This window comes from Ixodes scapularis, unplaced genomic scaffold, assembly GCF_016920785.2.
Source record: "Ixodes scapularis isolate PalLabHiFi unplaced genomic scaffold, ASM1692078v2 PGA_scaffold8__174_contigs__length_109621045, whole genome shotgun sequence".
NCBI lineage: Eukaryota > Metazoa > Arthropoda > Arachnida > Ixodida > Ixodidae > Ixodes > Ixodes scapularis.
Window position 1 is genome coordinate 28,897,314 of NW_024609883.1, and position 18,185 is coordinate 28,915,498.

Consider the following 18,185-nt stretch of genomic DNA (forward strand, 5'->3'; position numbering starts at 1 on the left):
GAGAACGGTTTAAAAGGTGGTATGTATACCCTTGCACCAGCCTAGTACGTCACAGATGGACGTGTCCGCAAGATCCCACTCGAGCTATCAAACTTTTTAGCTTGTTTCACGCTTCGCCCACATTTTAGACTATGAACACGTTTCAAGAAACTTCAAGGGCCCTTCTGGCTGACAGTCGATCCGAATACGATCAAAGGAGACCAAATGAGTATGAGCAGGCTTCAGAGACAAGCGAAAAAAGCATACTCCCCACTGCATTCCGGATCGAGCGTCGGCAAAAAGGTACCCTACTTCTCTCTGCACTTTGTTACCCTTCATGTGCCAGTGAAGCTGAAGCAACAAGCACAAATATATTGCCCTAAACCACAACCGCTTGATCACTGCCGCTTTGCGACTGCCTACCTTCTTTCCACGAGATTCATAGTAACATCGATCCAGCTGATTCTACCGAGTTCGTCGCCGGAGGCGTGGCTCAGCGGACACGAGCAATACTTTTGCGTTGCTCGGAACTCGCGGCGCTTCCGCGCGTTCGCCGTCGACTGCCGTAGCAAGAGTTCCTGTATATAGCTACCTACGATAGCAGAGTTGCGTACACAGACTCGGCGGGTGGCCGTGCCATCGGCTTTCCTGCACGGCCCTGGATGCTTTGCTCGTCACGTGACTGAATTTGGCGAATAGCGGCGCCTCGCGCACTGCCGCCCATGGAAAACAGAAAAGGGGGGAAAGGAGGCGAAAGCAGGGGAACGTACGTCAGGGCGCGTGCAACGTCGGCGGAGCAACCGTAGCGGTGGCTTTCTTGCACGACGCTGGATGCTTTGCTCCTCACGTGATCGATCTCGGCGAAAAGCGGCGTGGCGGCGTGGAAAAACAATGGTGCTACTCTGATCTCCCTTGGGGGGAGCATATCGAGGAACTCTAGCCGTAGCCACTGGTCAGCGCCACAGGGCTCAATACCACTCACTGCGGCCGTTCCGACAATTTTAGTTTTTCCCGGGGAAAAGAGCCAGCAGGCCGTTCCCAGTGGAGCGGGAGCCAAAATCTAGCGGTCGTGCCTGAACACTCCTTGCACTGCACGAGCGCGCGCGAGCCGGGCAGGGATATTTGAAAGCCCGAATCTCGCTCCTGTAGCTTCTGTTACGTTTACGCTTCAAGTCAGATTGTTTACAACCCTCCCCATAAATGGGTGCCCAACAGGACATAGGAAATGTAATTACGGAAAAAAAAAAAGAGTACACTTTTGCAAACACCGTGAAAGTTGGGGCGCGCACTTTCGCGTTCAGTTTGGACATCAACCACAAAAACAGCACGATTTTCCTCCTCGCCTCTTCGCTGTCGTCTTTTCAACTTTTTTTTTTTTTTTTGGGGGGGGGGGGGGGGGGGAATCGGAGATCGACACTAGCGGAGGCCTTTAAAGTCAGCAGAGCGTGTGAATGGCTCTCCGGACCAACGTGATGAGCACGCTTTAAGACTTCGTCCAAGGACGCAAGTGGAGGGTAGCTTCCCAAACAATAATAAACCCTGAAGAGGGAAACAAGGCGACGAAGGACAAACACAAACCTCCCGGCAAAAACAGCGTGCAATAGCGGATGGAAACGGAAGATAATCCCCCACTTTCGGTACATCAGGTGCGGTGACTGCAGAAAACGTGTCCTGCTAGGACAGTTCTTAACCCGCTGAATACTGTCCCGCCCAGAAGAGGCGTCTGCGGTCGGCCCACTAGTGTCGTCCGTAGACGCCCCAGTAGATGAGGCCATGCAGAATGAAGGCTGCGGGGAAGATGAGCCTGCAGCACCTGTCCACCAGGACGGGTCGAGGCCACCAGGAGTCCCTGCCGGCCTCGCGCGCCTTGTTCTTGGCGATGCAGGCCACGACGAGCGCATACTCGACGAGGCCCAAGAAGACGAAGGTGATGCAGGCGATCATCCAAACGTTGAGCGCCACGACGTACGAGACGCCCGGGGTGGCAGACTGGTATTGTTGAGTCACTATGGTGAGTAGGGAGGTGACGCTGAGGGTGACGCGTGCCGGGACCGCCTCGTGGGGCATCCAGAAGGATACGAAGGACATCGCCACGATCAGCGTGCTCGGGGCGTACTTGTTGATCAGGTAGTAGCCCGCCCGGCGACGGAGCTCGAGGCGGCCGTACAGGCAGCCGAACGTACCTGCGTGGGATTCCGTCCTTCGTTTAAGCTTGGCGTGTTTAACTTCATTTTTTTGTATTAAAAAACTTCCAACTCGCAATTCTTCTCAAGGTTATCACGCTAGACAACTCAAGATTATTAGCTTAGACGATTTAGGTTTGTAAGAAGTTCTGATGCCAACGTTATTGCAAGTTGTTGCTCCGAACCATCGGAGTTTGTCCCCAATTAGGCGTTGCCTTTTTTTTTTTTTTTTTTTTTTAAAGAACCGCTTTTGCGGGGCAACTATGTTCCTGACTACGTTCCATATATCCCTGAGTTTCGTTCTTTTTCTACGTTGTCTTGATATAAATTCCATCCATTGTTTCCTTTTTGAAGCTTATGCGCTGCCCTTACTCGGGAAATCACCGAAGCAGACTTTTGTGCAGCCAGGCATCGATGGTGTCTGACAGTTTGGTGACAGTGGGGTAAACATCTCTCCATAAGATTTCACTGATGGTCAATGAAACGTTCCACAAATTTAGCACAAAATTTGCATTCCATCCGAGCGAGTTGCACTCGAGAGCTTTCAGAATACATTCCTTTCAAAAGTCAATAATGGTTCTCAGTAACAATTGAAGAATTGAACGTTGAAGTACAGAAGGGGAACCTATCATAATGGGGCAATACTGCCATCTCGAAAGACTGCCTTATCTTGGTAGCTGTGAAATCTCTGCACAATGGAGAACTAAAACTGCACCGTAACGGCACACTTCATCCGTTCGGTTGGGTTAGAAGGCAAAAATGAAAGACGTTTACAGTTTACAGCCGAACTAGAGCGCAGTTTCTGAGGAGGAGGAGGGGAGGGTACGGAGGGGAGGGTGTGCCCTCCTTCGCCTCCCCTCTGATTTAGCGGAATTTTTTGCGAAATTTCCCTCTAAATTAAGTGAAAATTTCCCCGCTACATTTAGCGTTTTAAGTTTCCCCACTAATTTAGCGGGGAAATTGACATTACGTCACTTCAACACCAATTCAGTTTCCCCGCTAATTTTAGCGGGGAAACTGTAACGTCCCATAATGCAACACGCGCGGTTACGCCGACGCCGACGCTCAACTTGGAAATGGACGCCTAAGAGGTGCGCTCTGAAACACACCCACAGAAAAGGGTAAGTGTGTGTGTATGTGAGGGCGTTGTAAAAGGGAAATTAGGGGGGAACGTGAAAGCCAATAGCGCCCGCACACAGGGCGCATTTGCCACTGGCTCTAGAAAAAGGTGATGAGCGCAGTGTCGTTGCACATCCGACGCTGTTTCACTGCCTCGTCGGCCCCTAGTGTTGGCCACGCTAGGACGTTCGTTATCTTATAAAATGACTCGCACGTTTCACGACGTCAGTTGATCCACCAATGTGCAGTTATTCCGACCTTCTAATAATCGGAACGTGACTTTCGAAATAGGTCTGTAGTATATCCGCGCAGCACCTCCTCCAACAGCTTGCACCAGCGTCGCTGCCAGCGCGTCTTGCATCGTCTCAGGACACGCAACGCTAGCACGCAACGCTAGCACACGGCGACGCCGAAACACGCACGTCTGCCGCATTGCAGCGTACTCTGATCGAGCTTCAGCGTGCTTGCCACTTTGGCCGGGTCGGGGATCAAAAGCGCGATGACGTAAAGAGCATGCCTCGCTTTTAGACGGTATTGCTCCGAGACGCTGGAAGACGCCCGCGGCGACGAAAACGTAAGATATGTAGGCGCTGCCGCGTGGATCTACAGGGTGTCACAAAACAAAATTAACAGGGTCTTTTCACCGCAACAATAAACTAGGCATTGCCGAACGCTCATTCTCTGCCCAAAGGTAGCGCTAGAGGTCACAACCAGATGCCAAAGTTCCAGCCCGATCCGATACCTTATTCGAAAGTTATGTGATTTTCTAAAAATTTCAATGAGAAAATGGAGCCTATTTTGCCCGTTTTCGGTTTCTGGTGCCATAGAGCCCTGTGTATTCCAAAACTCTGTCGGCCGCCATTTTCCCATTGAAAGTTTCAGAAAATCTCTTATAATTTTTGAATAAGCTAGGTATCGCATCGGGCTGGAACTTTGGCATCTGGTTGTGACCTCTAGCGCTACCTTTGGGCGGAAAATGAGCGTTCGGCGATCCCGAGTTCATTTTTGCGCTAAAAAAGAACATGTATTTTTTTAATTTTTTGTGACAGCCTGTATAATATTGTCGCGAATATTGTCGCGATCGGGTGAGAATGAACACGCACTTTCTAGAAAACAAAAGCAGGAATAAATGATAGAAGTTACGTGCGGTACATGAATAAACGAGAACTTTCTAGAGGTCCGTGACCGAGCGTTGCTTTCTCAGCCCTGGGCGCGGCAATATCACGGACAGGATGAGGAGGGCAGTGCGCGTCCTTCCAACGTCCTGCCTCCAGCGCGCGCGCTCGTTGCCTTCCGCTGTGCTTCTGCTGCGCGTGCAGGCTCGAGGCTCACTAGACACCCGAAGCATGATCGAAGGCAGGCAGCTCCCGCTGAGGGTGGGGCTATTAAGAAACTTCCTTGCCGTTCTTATCCTCTCAGTGACAATACGGCGCGGCCCAAGAATATTTACAGTTTTCTTTTTTCTTTTTAATAAACGGTGCATTCCATAACGCTCAGCCTCCGTTCAAATGTATCCGTAGAGGCCCGAGCCAGATGCTGAAGTTTCAGAACTAACCATTAGCTTATTCAGAAGATAAGCTATTTTCTCAAAATATCAATGCGGGGCGCAAGTTCGTCTGCTTCTTTTGCAGGAATTGTATTGACGTCTGAAAGACCCCGAGCTCTGATTGGCTCGATTGGAAGGATAGCGGGTAGACCTCGATGCAAGCTGCCTTGAGGTCTACCCACTATCCTTCCAATCGGAGCCGATCAGAGCTCGGAGTTTTGACGTCACCGCAACACCTGCAAATGAAGCAGACGAACTTGCGCCCCATAGGAAAATTGGGCCCGCACATCGTAGCTGGCGCCATTTAGCTCCATGCGTTCGAGGGTTCTGTCGGCCGCCATTTTTACATCCACACCTTCACAAATTGACTTATAACTTCTTAGCGAGATAACATTTAGTTTTGAAACTCTGGTATCCGGTTTGGATGGCTGACGCTATTACATTTCGGCGGAGAATGATTACTCGGACAAACGTAACTTACTTTCACTTTTTCTGAAGACTGATGTCTTCGGAAAATGAGGGGAACAAGCATTGTCTTCCAAGTGATATCCAACACGCACGCTGCAGTCACAAAAGTCTCGGTGGACGCTAAATAGACGCGACGAGATCGGCGGCTGCGAGCAGCGCACTCGTTAAAGGGCGAGAAAGTGATGTCACGCACCGACTTCGTATTTCTTCGTGCAGTCCCCATGACCGCCGTCCAGGACCTTAAACTGCGACAGGGACAGGTTCTTGGTGACGCGGAAGGACTTCCACTGCAGTACCACGCTGTCGTTGCTGTGGATCACTGCAACAAACAAGTCACCATTGGCTCCCTCTTCGCTCGGAGACAAGGCCATCAAAAACAGCGACGATACAAGGGGTTGCCCAGCCTCAATCGGCTCGCAGTTGAAGTTTGCACAGCGTGAGATTACCAGCATCAATAGAAGCTCTGAAACTACAACAGTGCTCTAATCGATTCTTGGAGTAGACGAACGTCCAACGAATACTGCTCACCAACATTCTGAATTGTTTCCAGCGGCTGAATCCCACCACTCTCCGACAAAACAATTAGTATACAAACAGACGTGGTGTGGTTGAAATTAGAGTTGATGAAAAGTTTTTTTGATATGTCCGGAAGAAGCACTGTTATTTTGTTTGCTGCAGTGAGACAAGGCCACGAGCATAAAGTACACTTTAGAGCTCTATTGAAAAAAAAAAAACGTTTCATTTCAATGCCATCGTTTAAGTCACGGCAGTTCCTTGAATATATATGTCTACAGGTGAGGAGGGTTCATTTATGTTTTCAGAAAAAAAAAAACGCTTTAGAAGGAGAGGAGCTCTGTTTCATTAATGCCCCTGTCCCGCTAGAGCGACAGACAGAAACAAAAAACAGCGACAAGCCTCAAACCCATGCAGCATGCTCGCGATGGTATTTTTGGTAGGCGTTTAGTCGTTTGGTTCTCGTGAAGTAAGCACGAGCGATCGCAAGCCTGCCAAACATACCCTCACGTGCATGATGCTCGTGTTTAAGCATAGCTTCCTTTAATCTGCAAAGCCTCTCAAATCGCAAATGACTCTGGTTTGAGGCTTGTCGCTGTCGTTTGTTTCTGTCTGTCGCTCTGGTTGGACACGGGCATAAGTGTTAAAGAGCCACTCGCTTTATTTGTATAAAAAGCAATGGTATTAAAACGCCAGATAATACATACACAGAAGAGAGGAAAATAGAGAGTTTTGATTGTGTCCTTTTTGCGCCCGTGTTCTCTGATGCTTTAGTATTATATTAAAAAAAAAAGGATGGATGCCGCGGCATCAGCGCACAACAGATCTTTTTATGATTCGTCTTTTTTTTATGCGTTGGATTGTTTTTTTGAAATTCAGGCAGAGGCCGCACCGAACTTAGATGTGACCTCTACCTGGACGGCCAAAAAACCATCCACCGTATTTTAACAGTTAAAAAAATTGACCGCATCTCCACGTGGTGAATGATGTTATTTGGGGCGAATCTCTGGTGGTGCTTGTCTGTGTAGACGCTGAGCTGCAGCATGTCGAGCCTTTCGTTCGTTTTCATCCATGTCAGAAAGAGAATGTGTGGTATGAAACGTGCTTATATACGCATTTGAGAATTTGACCGCAGCGCCCTTTCGTCTATAAACGTTGAGCCAATGCATGCAAAGTTTAACGCGATTATACACGCATTTGACCGCAGCACCCTCTCCTGTATAGACGTTAAGCGGCTACATGCAACGTTTCATCCATGACATCCCCAGCTCTTGAGTTACTACCACATCTCAGAATCCCCTATTCGTCCCACAGTCGTGGCCGATTGTGCAACTAGCCTGAAACAATAGAACATTGCTTTATTTTTTGCACCGATGCCTATTTGTTTTGGGATGTCCTACAAAGGACATTGAAGAAAGATCTGAATATCTGTGCATATACGATACGCCTTTAAACCAAAATGATACTTCTCCTTATGACCTGTTCACATTGATGGGTCTGCATAGCCTTTGGAAAACAAGGATGATTGATAGAAATGCTGATCCTCCACGGTCTACAAAGTCCAATTTTATAGAAACTGTGTCACATGTACGTAATGTGTACGACCACCTCAAGAAACGCCCAGAATGGTATACCCTTCTTGACAAATGTGTTCATCTTCCCGACTTTTAGAGATGTGACCCCATTCGCAATATGTTACCATAGCCCTCTTTCTTCGTATTTCCATGTGGCCATTATCAGCCAGTTTGAATGTAAATAAGGGATAGCTCTGTTAGAATGTGTCTCGATTGTTTTTACTGCTCTTTTTTCATGAAATAAATACAAAAAAAAACGCAGTCGTGGCCGAGTGGTTAAGGCGATGGACTAGAAATCCATTGGGGTCTCCCCGCACAGGTTCGAATCCTGTCGACTGCGCAAACATTTTTCTCTTTTCATAATTTATTTTTCTTTTTTGCCCTACACGAGCACGTGAGCATGTGAGCACGTGAGCTCATGAGCACGATTGATGTGAGCACGGACGGTCAAGGCTAGACCCTAAGAAACTTCGCCCCTAAAAAAAAAAAAAAAAAAAAAAAAACTTATGAAGTTGCTTTCTGTGTCAATGGTCCGACATTCTTTTAAGCAAGGGAGGTTTCCAAAATCATGGTTCAAAATGTGAGCATAAATGATGAAGTTGGGGTTAGGCAATTACTATTAAAACTTAAAAATTAGACGCTCGTATTTATGTTGCATTCCAGTTCGCATATACAGGGTGGGGTGTTTGATTTTATTTCAATTTTCATTTTTCTTAGGGAAAGAAAAAAAGGGGGGGGGGGGTGAGGGGGATGGTCGGGTGTTGTTCCAAGTTCAGGGTATTTCACTAAAACGGGACAAACTCGATATTGCGAAAACTACGCGTCGCAACAAAAGAAGGCTTGTGTCGTTTTGGTCCTGGGCCAGGGGGCTATTTAGGAAAATTATTGAAGTCCGGGATAATTAGATTGTTAATTATTTTTGCGGAATTAGCTTTTTTCAATATTGTGTTTAAGGGCAAGGTTTTAATAAGAAAATGTCTCAGCATCATCGAAAAACACAAAATCAACAAATTGCAGAGCGATAGAAAGCGGTAAAATGCTGCGCGTGCCGCGCAGCATTTTACGGCTTTCTGAAAAAGCGCACAAATTGAGTGTTTAAGTTTCGTTCACACGGAAAGAATAAAACACAGCAAATATACGACGGACAGACACAGACAGTTCTCTTAAGTTTCGGTTTGCAATCGGAGCGCACCTCGGCCCCGACGGCACCACGCCCCGTGGAAAGATAGCGCAACCAGCCTCTGCTGCGTTGCGCGAGGACAACGCAGCAGAGGTTGGTTGCACTATTTCTCCGTGGGGCGCGGTGCCGTCGGGCCGAGATGCGCTCAGATTGCAATCCGAAACTTAAAAACCCGGTGAATTTGTGCGGTTTTTCAGAAAGCCGTAAAATGCTGCGCGTGGCTTCTATCGTTCTGCAATTTTATTGATTTAGTGTATTTCGATGATGCTGAGCAATTTACTAATTGAAACCATGCCCTTAAACACAATACTAAAAAAGTTAATTACACGCAAATAAGTAACAATCTAATTATCCCGGACTTTAATCCTTTTCCTAAATAGGCCCCTGGCCTAGAACCACAACGATATAAGCCTTTTTTCGTTGCAACGAACAGTTTTCGCAATATCGAATTTGTCCACTTTTCGCGAAACACCCTGCATATCAGACTTCGCATACATTAGGTGAGGAGATAATCCTCATAGAAAGTTGGCTAATTAACTCAAATATAAGGGTGCGCGAATATTGAAGTTTCGAATTCGAATCGATTCCGTTCATCGAACATAGTATTGTTGACAGAACTCAGGCTTATTCAGGAACGCTGTTCCTGTGATGAAACAGCCCATGAAGGTATTTGTTGGATCTAAATCAAGCCTGCCTCCAGCAGATTTGACTAACGATCGATTTCGAAACAAAGTAGTTCGTTTCTTGTTCTTTTCGTATGAAGCAGTTTTGCTTCAGGATTCTTGAATGTGCTCTACTAAAACCCCAAACCCGGGTACGTCGCTCTTTTGAATCCGAAGTGCTTCAGTCACCCTTAGTCACCTCCCTGCACTATAAACCTATTTTCGGTTGTTAGTTCACAATATGGCAAACTATGCTCAAACTACGAAGTGTGGTGAGCTGGGCTAGTTGGTATGATGACATACTGCACAGAACAGCCCACAAAAATACAAGGACAGAGAAAAGGAACATGCACGACACACAAGCGCTGACTGGCAACTGAGTTTATACACAAAAGGAAGAAGAGAATGTGCTGAAAGTCATGCAGTGCCAGAGCGTGTCACAGACGACACGACACCATCTAAATAAGATGTCATTTCTCCATAGTCCGATCTAAACACATGGTTTCTCTTTGTTGGGTGACTAATGCAGCTGTCCCCCAAGCTATTAATGCAATCCGCTTTCAAAATTTCCCGTGTCGTCTTGTCTCGATTATGTCCAATTTTTGTTTTGCTTTTAAAGGGATACTAAACGGAACTTTAAAGCTTACAAAACAGGGCTGGACGGATTGGCGGAACGCTGCGAAACCGGAAAACATCACTCATACAACATTACCTCTAACGGATCGCCGTAGTTTTGAAAAAAGGAGTGCGCGATTGAACACGGCCGACGAGGCCGACGAGACGAGGCACGTCACGATTCTTATTACCTCTCCTCTACGCTGCGTCCCGTCGAGCTGGTGAACCGAAGCGAGGAGGAGAGAAGCGAGACCGCTTCCCCTCACTCTCCCATTTTACAGCAGCGCAATGACGTCATAATCCTCGTTTGATCGCGCCCTTCTTTTCCAAAACTACGGCTATCCTTTTTAGATATCGATGTATGAGTGATGTTTTAGAGTTTGTAGCGTTCCGTCCAACGCTCCTGTGTACTCGTTTTGCGAAATCCAAATTTCGGTTCAGTATCTCTTTAAGGATTGGAGAACACGAGCAGGAATTGCAATGTACGGGAAGATGACCGCCCACCGTAGATTTCAGTGAACGATCATGCTCGAGAAGATGGCCATCCAGGCAACAGCCCTCAAGACTTGGGATACACAAGTCTGCTGAAGGTGATTATGTAGTTAAGGTTCTGAACGTATTTTCCAGATGCGGCTTTGGTCTTAAGTTCACAGTTGAAAAAGACCTTTGGACGGAAAGTTACAATTCCTAGACCTTTCGTTATCTCTTCACGCAAACCCTATCTGCCGGAGTTGCTCGCCTAAGTCAAAAAAGGGAATCCTTCATTATACTTCAGCACATTCGAAAGTTGTCAGAAGAGGGATTGCGATTTCCGTACTTGGGTCTGCGCTTACGAAGTCCAGCTTGCACATTTTCCGTGGTAGTTTGAATACTCAAGTTCAGAAGCTCCATTCGTCGGGCTACCCATTATAGGTTTTGAGCGAGGCGGGGGGCGGGGGGGGGGGGGGGGGGGGGGGGGGCTCGGTACGTAAACGTAAGATTAAGGGGATTTAGCGAAGGAAGCCTAGAGATCACCAGAAACGAATGGTAGTTGTTCCATACACACACAAAACATCACATAATTTAAGAAGAGCACCAGAAAGGTACAATGTGCTTGTGGTGTTTTCAGCTCCCTAAAAAAGGGGCGTAACTCTGTTCCAAGGTTCGCTCCATAGCAGAAAACCTTAAAAAAAAAAAACGGAGTGCCAGAAACGCCACGGCCACCATTATGTGTCGTGTCCAAAAGGCGTTGTGTACGAAATCCCACTAACGTGCGGCAGGAGCTAAGTGGGCCAAACCGGTCGGTGCCTGAATGGTCGCCTTCTCGGGTATGATCGTTTGCTGAAGCCTACGGTGGGCGGTCATCTTCCCATATATTCCAATGCCTGCTAGTGTTCTCCAATCTTTAAAGGCACAACAATAATTGGACATGATTGACACAAGACGGTTCGCAAAGTTTTGAGAGCGCATTGCAATAATAGCTTAAAGGGGACCGCTGCATTAGCCACCCATCAGTAACACTGCTTTAAACAAAAATCTTGTTTTTAGATCCGACAATGGAGCGAAGACATCTTAGTTATAAAAAAATTAAGTTGAGTCGTGTGTTACACGCTTTGGGATTAAATGACTTTCAGCACGTTCTCTACTTCTTTCTTTTGTGCATAAATTCAGTAGCGAGTCAGGGCTTGTGCGTCGTGTATGTTTCTTTTCTCTGTCCTTGACTTTTTGTGCGCTGTTCTGTTCACTAACTCAAATTACGAATTAGAACGATAACTAAATCAGTCCGTATTGCCAGCCCGTTGCTCCCCACGTGGTCCAGCAAGGTGCTAGGGTTAGACAACTGAAGACGTTATTCAATTACTATATGGGCTAGTTGGTACATCGCTTGGAAGAAAAGCGACAAATAAATCTTTGGTTGTAAGTGCGCCTCGTCTCTCTGCCTACATTTTGTTCTTTGTATATTCGGCACTTTTCATCCAGGCGTCACCCAATTCAAAGGGTTCAGACACACCCGTTCATTTATCCAGTCCGCCACGATCCACGAATGGGTGGACACATCGTTCAGGAATGACTTAAGTTTGTCGTTTACGTGTGGTCATTAACAAAGATTTATCCGTGCCAGTTGTTTTTTTTGTTTTCACTTGCCCTGCTGGAGAATAAACAAGAAGGGCTTCTTTCCCTTAGCTATGGAGCTTTTCTCTTTAATTTTATTAATTTTAAGAATACCCTTTGTGGTATTCGTGTTTGATTCGAATTGCGAATTTTCGGCCATTATTCGATGAAAAATTGACGAATAACTCGTACACCTCTACTAAAATATATTATTTATTTACTTATTTCCCGGTTTCGGGAGGGGGGGAGGGGGGGGGGGAAGGGCAGTCTTGGGTAAGTTACTTTTAAAATGTAATTCGTTACAGGTACAGTTACTTTCAGAAAAAAGTAGCGAAGTTACCGTTACAGTTACCGCAACAAAAGAGTAACTCGTTACAGTTACCGTTACTTTTAAAAAGTAACGGCGTTACTTTTCAGTTACTTTTCTATAACACAAGAAATAGAAAAAAATAGAAAACGCCCCTCCCAACGTTTTATTGCATAATATAAAAAATTACGCTTGTTACTTCATATTGTAACTTAGCAGCAGTTGCTTCCCGAAGTTACTGTTTGAAAGTTTCCACGCCAGAGTAGTGGCGCAAATCAAAATACGAAAAATGCGCAGTGCTGAGTAGTGGCGCTAATCAAAATTCGAGACATGCGTAGTGCCCTCCACGTGTATTGTTGTTTCACGGTTGATTCACCGGATTAAAAAGCATTCACACAGAAAAAGGAAAAACCACAACATAGATATAGTGCTTCAAGACACTAAGATGTAAGTGTTCAGTCACAAAGTACAAGCGCGTGCGTAAAGATAACTAGATATTTTTTCATAAAATCTACACGTGGCTATAATCGGGTCGTGACTCCCGAGAAAGAACGTATTCACAACTTTGTGCAAGGCCAACTTGACACTCGAAATGTCGGAATAGACGATTTGGAAAGTGCAAGGAATGGCTAAATTGCACTCGTTCAGTGATATATATATATATAATTCATAAAACAATTGACAAGTAACAACAAAAGTAACGTCGTTACTTCAGAAAAAAGTAATAGAGCTACAGTTACAAGTTACTTCTTAAAAAAGTGACTCGTTACAGTTACAAGTTACCAAAAAAGTAACGAAGTTACAGTAACGCGTTACTAGTAACGCGTTACTACCCAAGACTGGGGAGAGGGGGGCATGTTGCAATTCAACAATTGACGGCACTTACTAGACTCCGTTTCACCTTATGTTGTACCGCATGAGAAGGCTAGAAGCGCGAGCTCATAGCGTTGGGAGCTACTCTTACCGCACGAGAGCTTGTGCCGCCGAGGTGTGCCCTAGAGCAAGGAGCTCGCGCTTGCAGCCTTTCCTGCGGTACATCATAAGGTGAAACAGAGTAGAGTGGAAGCGAGACAAGTTAAAAAAAAAAGTTTGCAAAAAAGGTTAGACATAGTAAACCTGGAGCTAGGGGACAAAAGGGGACGGACAGGCACGAAACTCTCTCCGTCCCTTCTTGTCCCTTAGCCCCAGGGTTACTCTGTCTATCCTTAACCAGTTCGCCTGCCTACTTCCTTTAACTGAAAAAAGGTGACGTTTTTTTAATATTATTTTGATACCCAAAAAGACCTGGAAACAATGACGCTTAAAAGAGTGACATAGGCGTTTTCTGGGTCACAGCAGCTAAATGCAGCAAACAGGATATGGCTTCGTTGCTCGAAGGATACGTTCTCACTCGCTCGTGCCACGCCCACGCAACTTCGCGCAGAAAAGCACTCGGAGCTTGAATTTTGAAAAGGATGCATCCTTGTGGAATGACCACCGCTTGTCTTACATGTAACAACAAGATTACGTTTTTGTTGTATCTTTGCTTAGGTATTATTTGGTTTTGCCTATCATGGGGATACCACAGTGTAAAAGTGCTTGGAGCCGAATTTCAATTTTTTAAGAGGAGAGGTGAGAACCATTTGAACGGTTAGTAAAAACGCAGATGCTACATTAATCATTAAACGTAGCACTAAAATTCTTTTATAGAGAACTCAAGACTTTGTAGTCTCAGCTTGAAACCGAACCAACCACTATACCAGGTGTATTCTGTGGAGACTTTCAATGATCTCTCGAAATAAAGTCGTTGGGGGAAAAAAAGGAAAGAAACTGCCATCGGGAACAACTTGTCTGCTACGGCGGCCGTCGGTGATTACAAAATACAAGCTAATTCTAAAAAATATTTACCTATTATAAAATAATTGCCAATTTAGTTAATGAAAATAGACATGTGGTTCGAATTAGAATTTTCCTGAGCGTCATTAAGACCCCGTATTCTAGTTTTTAAAAAATCGAGACTTATTGCACGTGTGAAGTGCGGGAGTGTGCCGACGTTACCGATCTTGCAACAGGCACAATGCTGATAATGCGAAAACGCCGACGATATTCTCATCATCTGTATCTTCGCATCACCGGCCTTCCGCGTGCTTCACGCGTTGTAATTTCAGCGCACCCCCGCGCTTCCAACCCAGCTTCAGTCCTAAAATTGACTGATATAGGGGATTTCAATGAGGCTCAGCGAGTTTCTATAAATAAAACCATCCGTGTATTTTCACAAATATAAAAGTAATTAACAGATTTTAGATATTTTATTTGTTCGGTAGTGGGTTCTTGCAATCTCCCAAGTCTGCCGCGGATGAAGGTCTCCAAATAGTGTTATTTTTCCCCCTCCACCACCCTATTTGTAGGGATATTTTTTTTTGTTTTCGCGTAAATAACTGGCATAAACTGACCAGACAAAGAGCCTGACATTCTTTTGCAAAGATCGATAACAATCGTTTTATTCTTTTTTTTCTCGCTAGATTTAGAAGCTAATAAAGTGGACGTATCGCAGCCTTCGTAGGTCGAGTAAAGGCTGGTTCACACAGCCCCGATTCCTTACGTTACGTTACGTAAGCTTACGTACAAGCCAGCGGGATATCCGTGCTTCATATCAAGCGTGGCTACCGATTCGAGGAGGTGTACCTGGCACGTGACATTCGAGACACGAATGCTTCGGTGACACGGACGATGTGGAAGAAAACGGTGCTGTGTGAAAAGTTGAACCGAGCTCAACTCCTTACGTTACGTTACGACTAGACTTGTGTCCTTTTGTTGCCACGGTAACTCACCGTCCTAGCTCGTCGTCATCGAAACATTCCTGCTTAGAATGTCGCGTGCAAGGCTATCTCCTTGAATTGGTAGCCACGCTTCATACGAAGCACAGATTTCCCGGTGACTTTTGGTAACGTAACGTAAGAAAACGGGTCTGTGTCAACCAGCCTTATGTACGAGTCATAAACGTAGGAACCGAGAAGATAGCGTTAAAAATAGTAACGGCTACAAGTAAATGCATAGCATCTAAAACCAATCAAATCAATCTTGTGATTACTTTCTAATAAATGTAATCAGACGATTACAAAATTACTCCAAACAGTAATCGATTACGAGCAATTTGATTAGGTGTAACGAGTGCCGTCTGGTAGACGAGTTGTTTCGTCTTCTTAAGTCTCCCCTTTTGGCTTGGAACATTAGGAAACAATTGGCAGCGACCGCCATCTCCAAAGTCACCTTGTGCATGAAAAGCAGTATTTAAGGTGCGATCGTTTTAAATTATAGGGAGTATTCACTGGCGGCCATAGCTGTGCGCGCATGCTGAGCGCGTGCTGATGGCGAGCTTCCACAGTTCTTTTGCAACGTGCATTCCGCACCATCAAGAGCGCCGGTCTTAGCAGCCTATTGGTGTGAGCTCGTTCTGAGCATGCGCTCTAAACTGCACCCACAAATATGGCGTCCAGTGAATACTCCCTATTTAGAAGACATTTAACCTTTGTATCGGGAATTCAATAACATTCATTTATTTTTATCAATTTCCCCGCTGCATTGTAGGTCACGTGGCGTCAATTTCTCCGCTAAATTTAGCGGAAAAACTAGATTGGTGTATTATAGCCTCGTGACGACGGATTAAGGAAAATCGATTTTCTCGCTAAATATCGCGGGGAAACTGTATAGGTTCCGTGCCGTCAGGTCACGTCGCCGCATTTTTTCCGGCTAAATTCAGCGGGGAAACTGAATAGGTGCATATGTCACGTGACTTCAGGTCACGCGACACCAATTTGCCCGCCGACTTTCGGGGAAACTTGAGTATTGTATAGGTCACGTGATGCGGGTTACGTGAAATCAACGTTACTAGATTACCTCAGTTGTGCAACTCCCGCGGAGGGGGGCACCCCCCCTCAGTCACTTCAATCCGCCAGCCGTCGTTCGAAGCGCCATCTATATTTTCGTTTTATAACTGTGTGTTCCAAAGAGCACAGCTGAAGCGACAAATGGCGAACACAACACCGCCATTTCTCCCGCAGCGGTCACTCGAGGAACGGCACGTGACATCTATTTTGGCTTCAACCGGCCATTTCGGAGTTGAAACAGATACGGTGAAAAGGGTTACAGCGGTGCCGCCCCCGGCTCCCTAGCGGACACGCCGCGGAATTCCAGCGAAGTTGAGCCTAGGTCGGGACGCGCTACCTGAAATCACCGCTGAGGCATGGTTGTATAAAAACAATATTAATTGTGCTGCAAAACCTTGCAAACTAAAGATTTTAAAAAACATCACACGCCCCTCATTTTGTACTAAACTCCAATAAAAGTTACTACAAAAAGAGTTTTTTTTTTTCCCGTTCGTTTTTACGTTTCTAGTAACGTTGACACGTACGTATCCCGATTCAGTTACCAAAGCAGCCGTCTGGTGGCGCGTCGAGCGACACCGGGCGAGTCGTGGTGATTGAAAGGGGGTACTGTTCGTGCATGCAGCGTATATGAGCAGTTCCGTAACTGAGCTAATCTAATAACGTTGCGTGAAATCAACTGACGTCACGTAACCTTAACACCCATTCAGTTTCTCCGCTAACTCTAGCGGGAAACGCGGACGGACGAATAAATTGTTAGGATTATGGAGCTCCGTTGAAAAGGAGTTCATGCTTTAACCACACTCTGTGTCAGCAACTCCGATCGGCGTAACGCGTGCCGCGACTTGAGTTAGGAGCGAGGCGCGTTACTCACGGCTACTGAGCAGCATGTCGCAGAGCTGGTTGTCGTGGGGGAAGCGCGTGAGGTCCATATTGCAGGCCAGCTTCATGGACACCCTGGCGGCCATGAACACAGTGCCGCTCCGGTCCAGCGTCATGTAGTGGTAGGGAAAGATGACCTTGTCCAGCCGGCCGTCGGCCGAGTTCTTGAAGTACGTCTCCGGAGTCCACAGGTCCGGGTGCCAGCGGGGGTCCAAGACCACCTTGTCGGCGGGGGCCAGCAGGCGCGGGTCCTTCCACTCCTCGTGCAGAAAGACGTCCACTTCCATGAACTGCGAAATGGAAAATACGTATCACGCGCGCTGCGTTGGTTGACTACGTGGCCTTCACGTAAGGGCATCGACCATACGATAGGTACTTCTACTTCCCCTTACGCGAGAACTGACTTCCACATGAAATATTGTCACGATTGATAATTGATGAGGCGGCGAATAAATGGCGAACCTAAACGTTTAGAGGGGCGAACTTGTGCCCAAAAAGAAAAAAAGAAGGTTAGCGTCGCAGGCGTCGATGTGGGCGAAACAGCAGGATCGAGCGCTGGAGCGAGACTGACTGGTTCGTCACGAGGAGCTCCTTATGTACACGCGTAGACTCCTGGAACAATCGACGTAGATGATTCAGCGCGTAAAACATCCGTCCTTCAAGTAACCAAAAATGTTCTCGAATTCCCCAGAACGCGACATTTGCAGAAATAACAAAAAGGCGCGTCCGCTCTCAGGCATCGAACCTCGATGCTTGTTGCGCAACCACCAGTACGTCGTCACTTACGTCGCCAGCTAGCTCGTGAGGTAGCTTGGCGTCAAGCATTACGATCACCTGGCGACCATGCACCAGTTTGAATGGTGTAACACCAGTGGTCTTTTAAACCGTTGTGTTGTAGGCGAACGTGACGTACGGCAGCACCTCGTCCCACATCTTGTGTTTCAAGTCGACGTACATCGACACCATGTCGGCGATGGTCTTGATTAGGCGTTCCGTCCGCCCGTTAGTCTGAGGTTGGTATGCAGTGGTTCGCAGGTGGTTGCTATGGTTCAGACGGAGGATATTTTGCATCAGCTGTGTCATGAACGATGACCCGCGATTTGTAATCAGAACTTCGGGAGTGCCGTGCCGAAGGATGATGTACTCGACGAAAAGCTTGGCGACTGCCACAACAGTCTCTGAAGAAAGGGCTTTCGTTTCTGG

The 18,185-nt window shown here is 46.5% G+C and overlaps 1 protein-coding gene and 1 non-coding gene across 2 annotated transcripts in view; one reads left to right on the forward strand and one right to left on the reverse strand.

Moving 5' to 3' along the window:
• Window positions 1–1,716: 1,716 nt before the first annotated feature.
• The window catches only part of LOC8037502 (glycine receptor subunit alpha-1), a 49,989-nt gene continuing 33,520 nt past the window's right edge, over window positions 1,717–18,185 (reverse strand). Inside the window, exons 4-6 of the mRNA XM_040217826.3 lie at window positions 16,975–17,272; window positions 5,489–5,614; window positions 1,717–2,162 (exon numbers count right to left, since the gene is read on the reverse strand). Coding sequence (XP_040073760.3) covers window positions 1,717–2,162; window positions 5,489–5,614; window positions 16,975–17,272 — 870 coding nt within the window. The remainder of the gene's footprint in view (window positions 2,163–5,488; window positions 5,615–16,974; window positions 17,273–18,185) is intronic.
• Trnas-aga lies at window positions 7,641–7,722 on the forward strand. Its single transcript has one exon. It is a non-coding gene; the product is annotated as a tRNA-Ser (tRNA).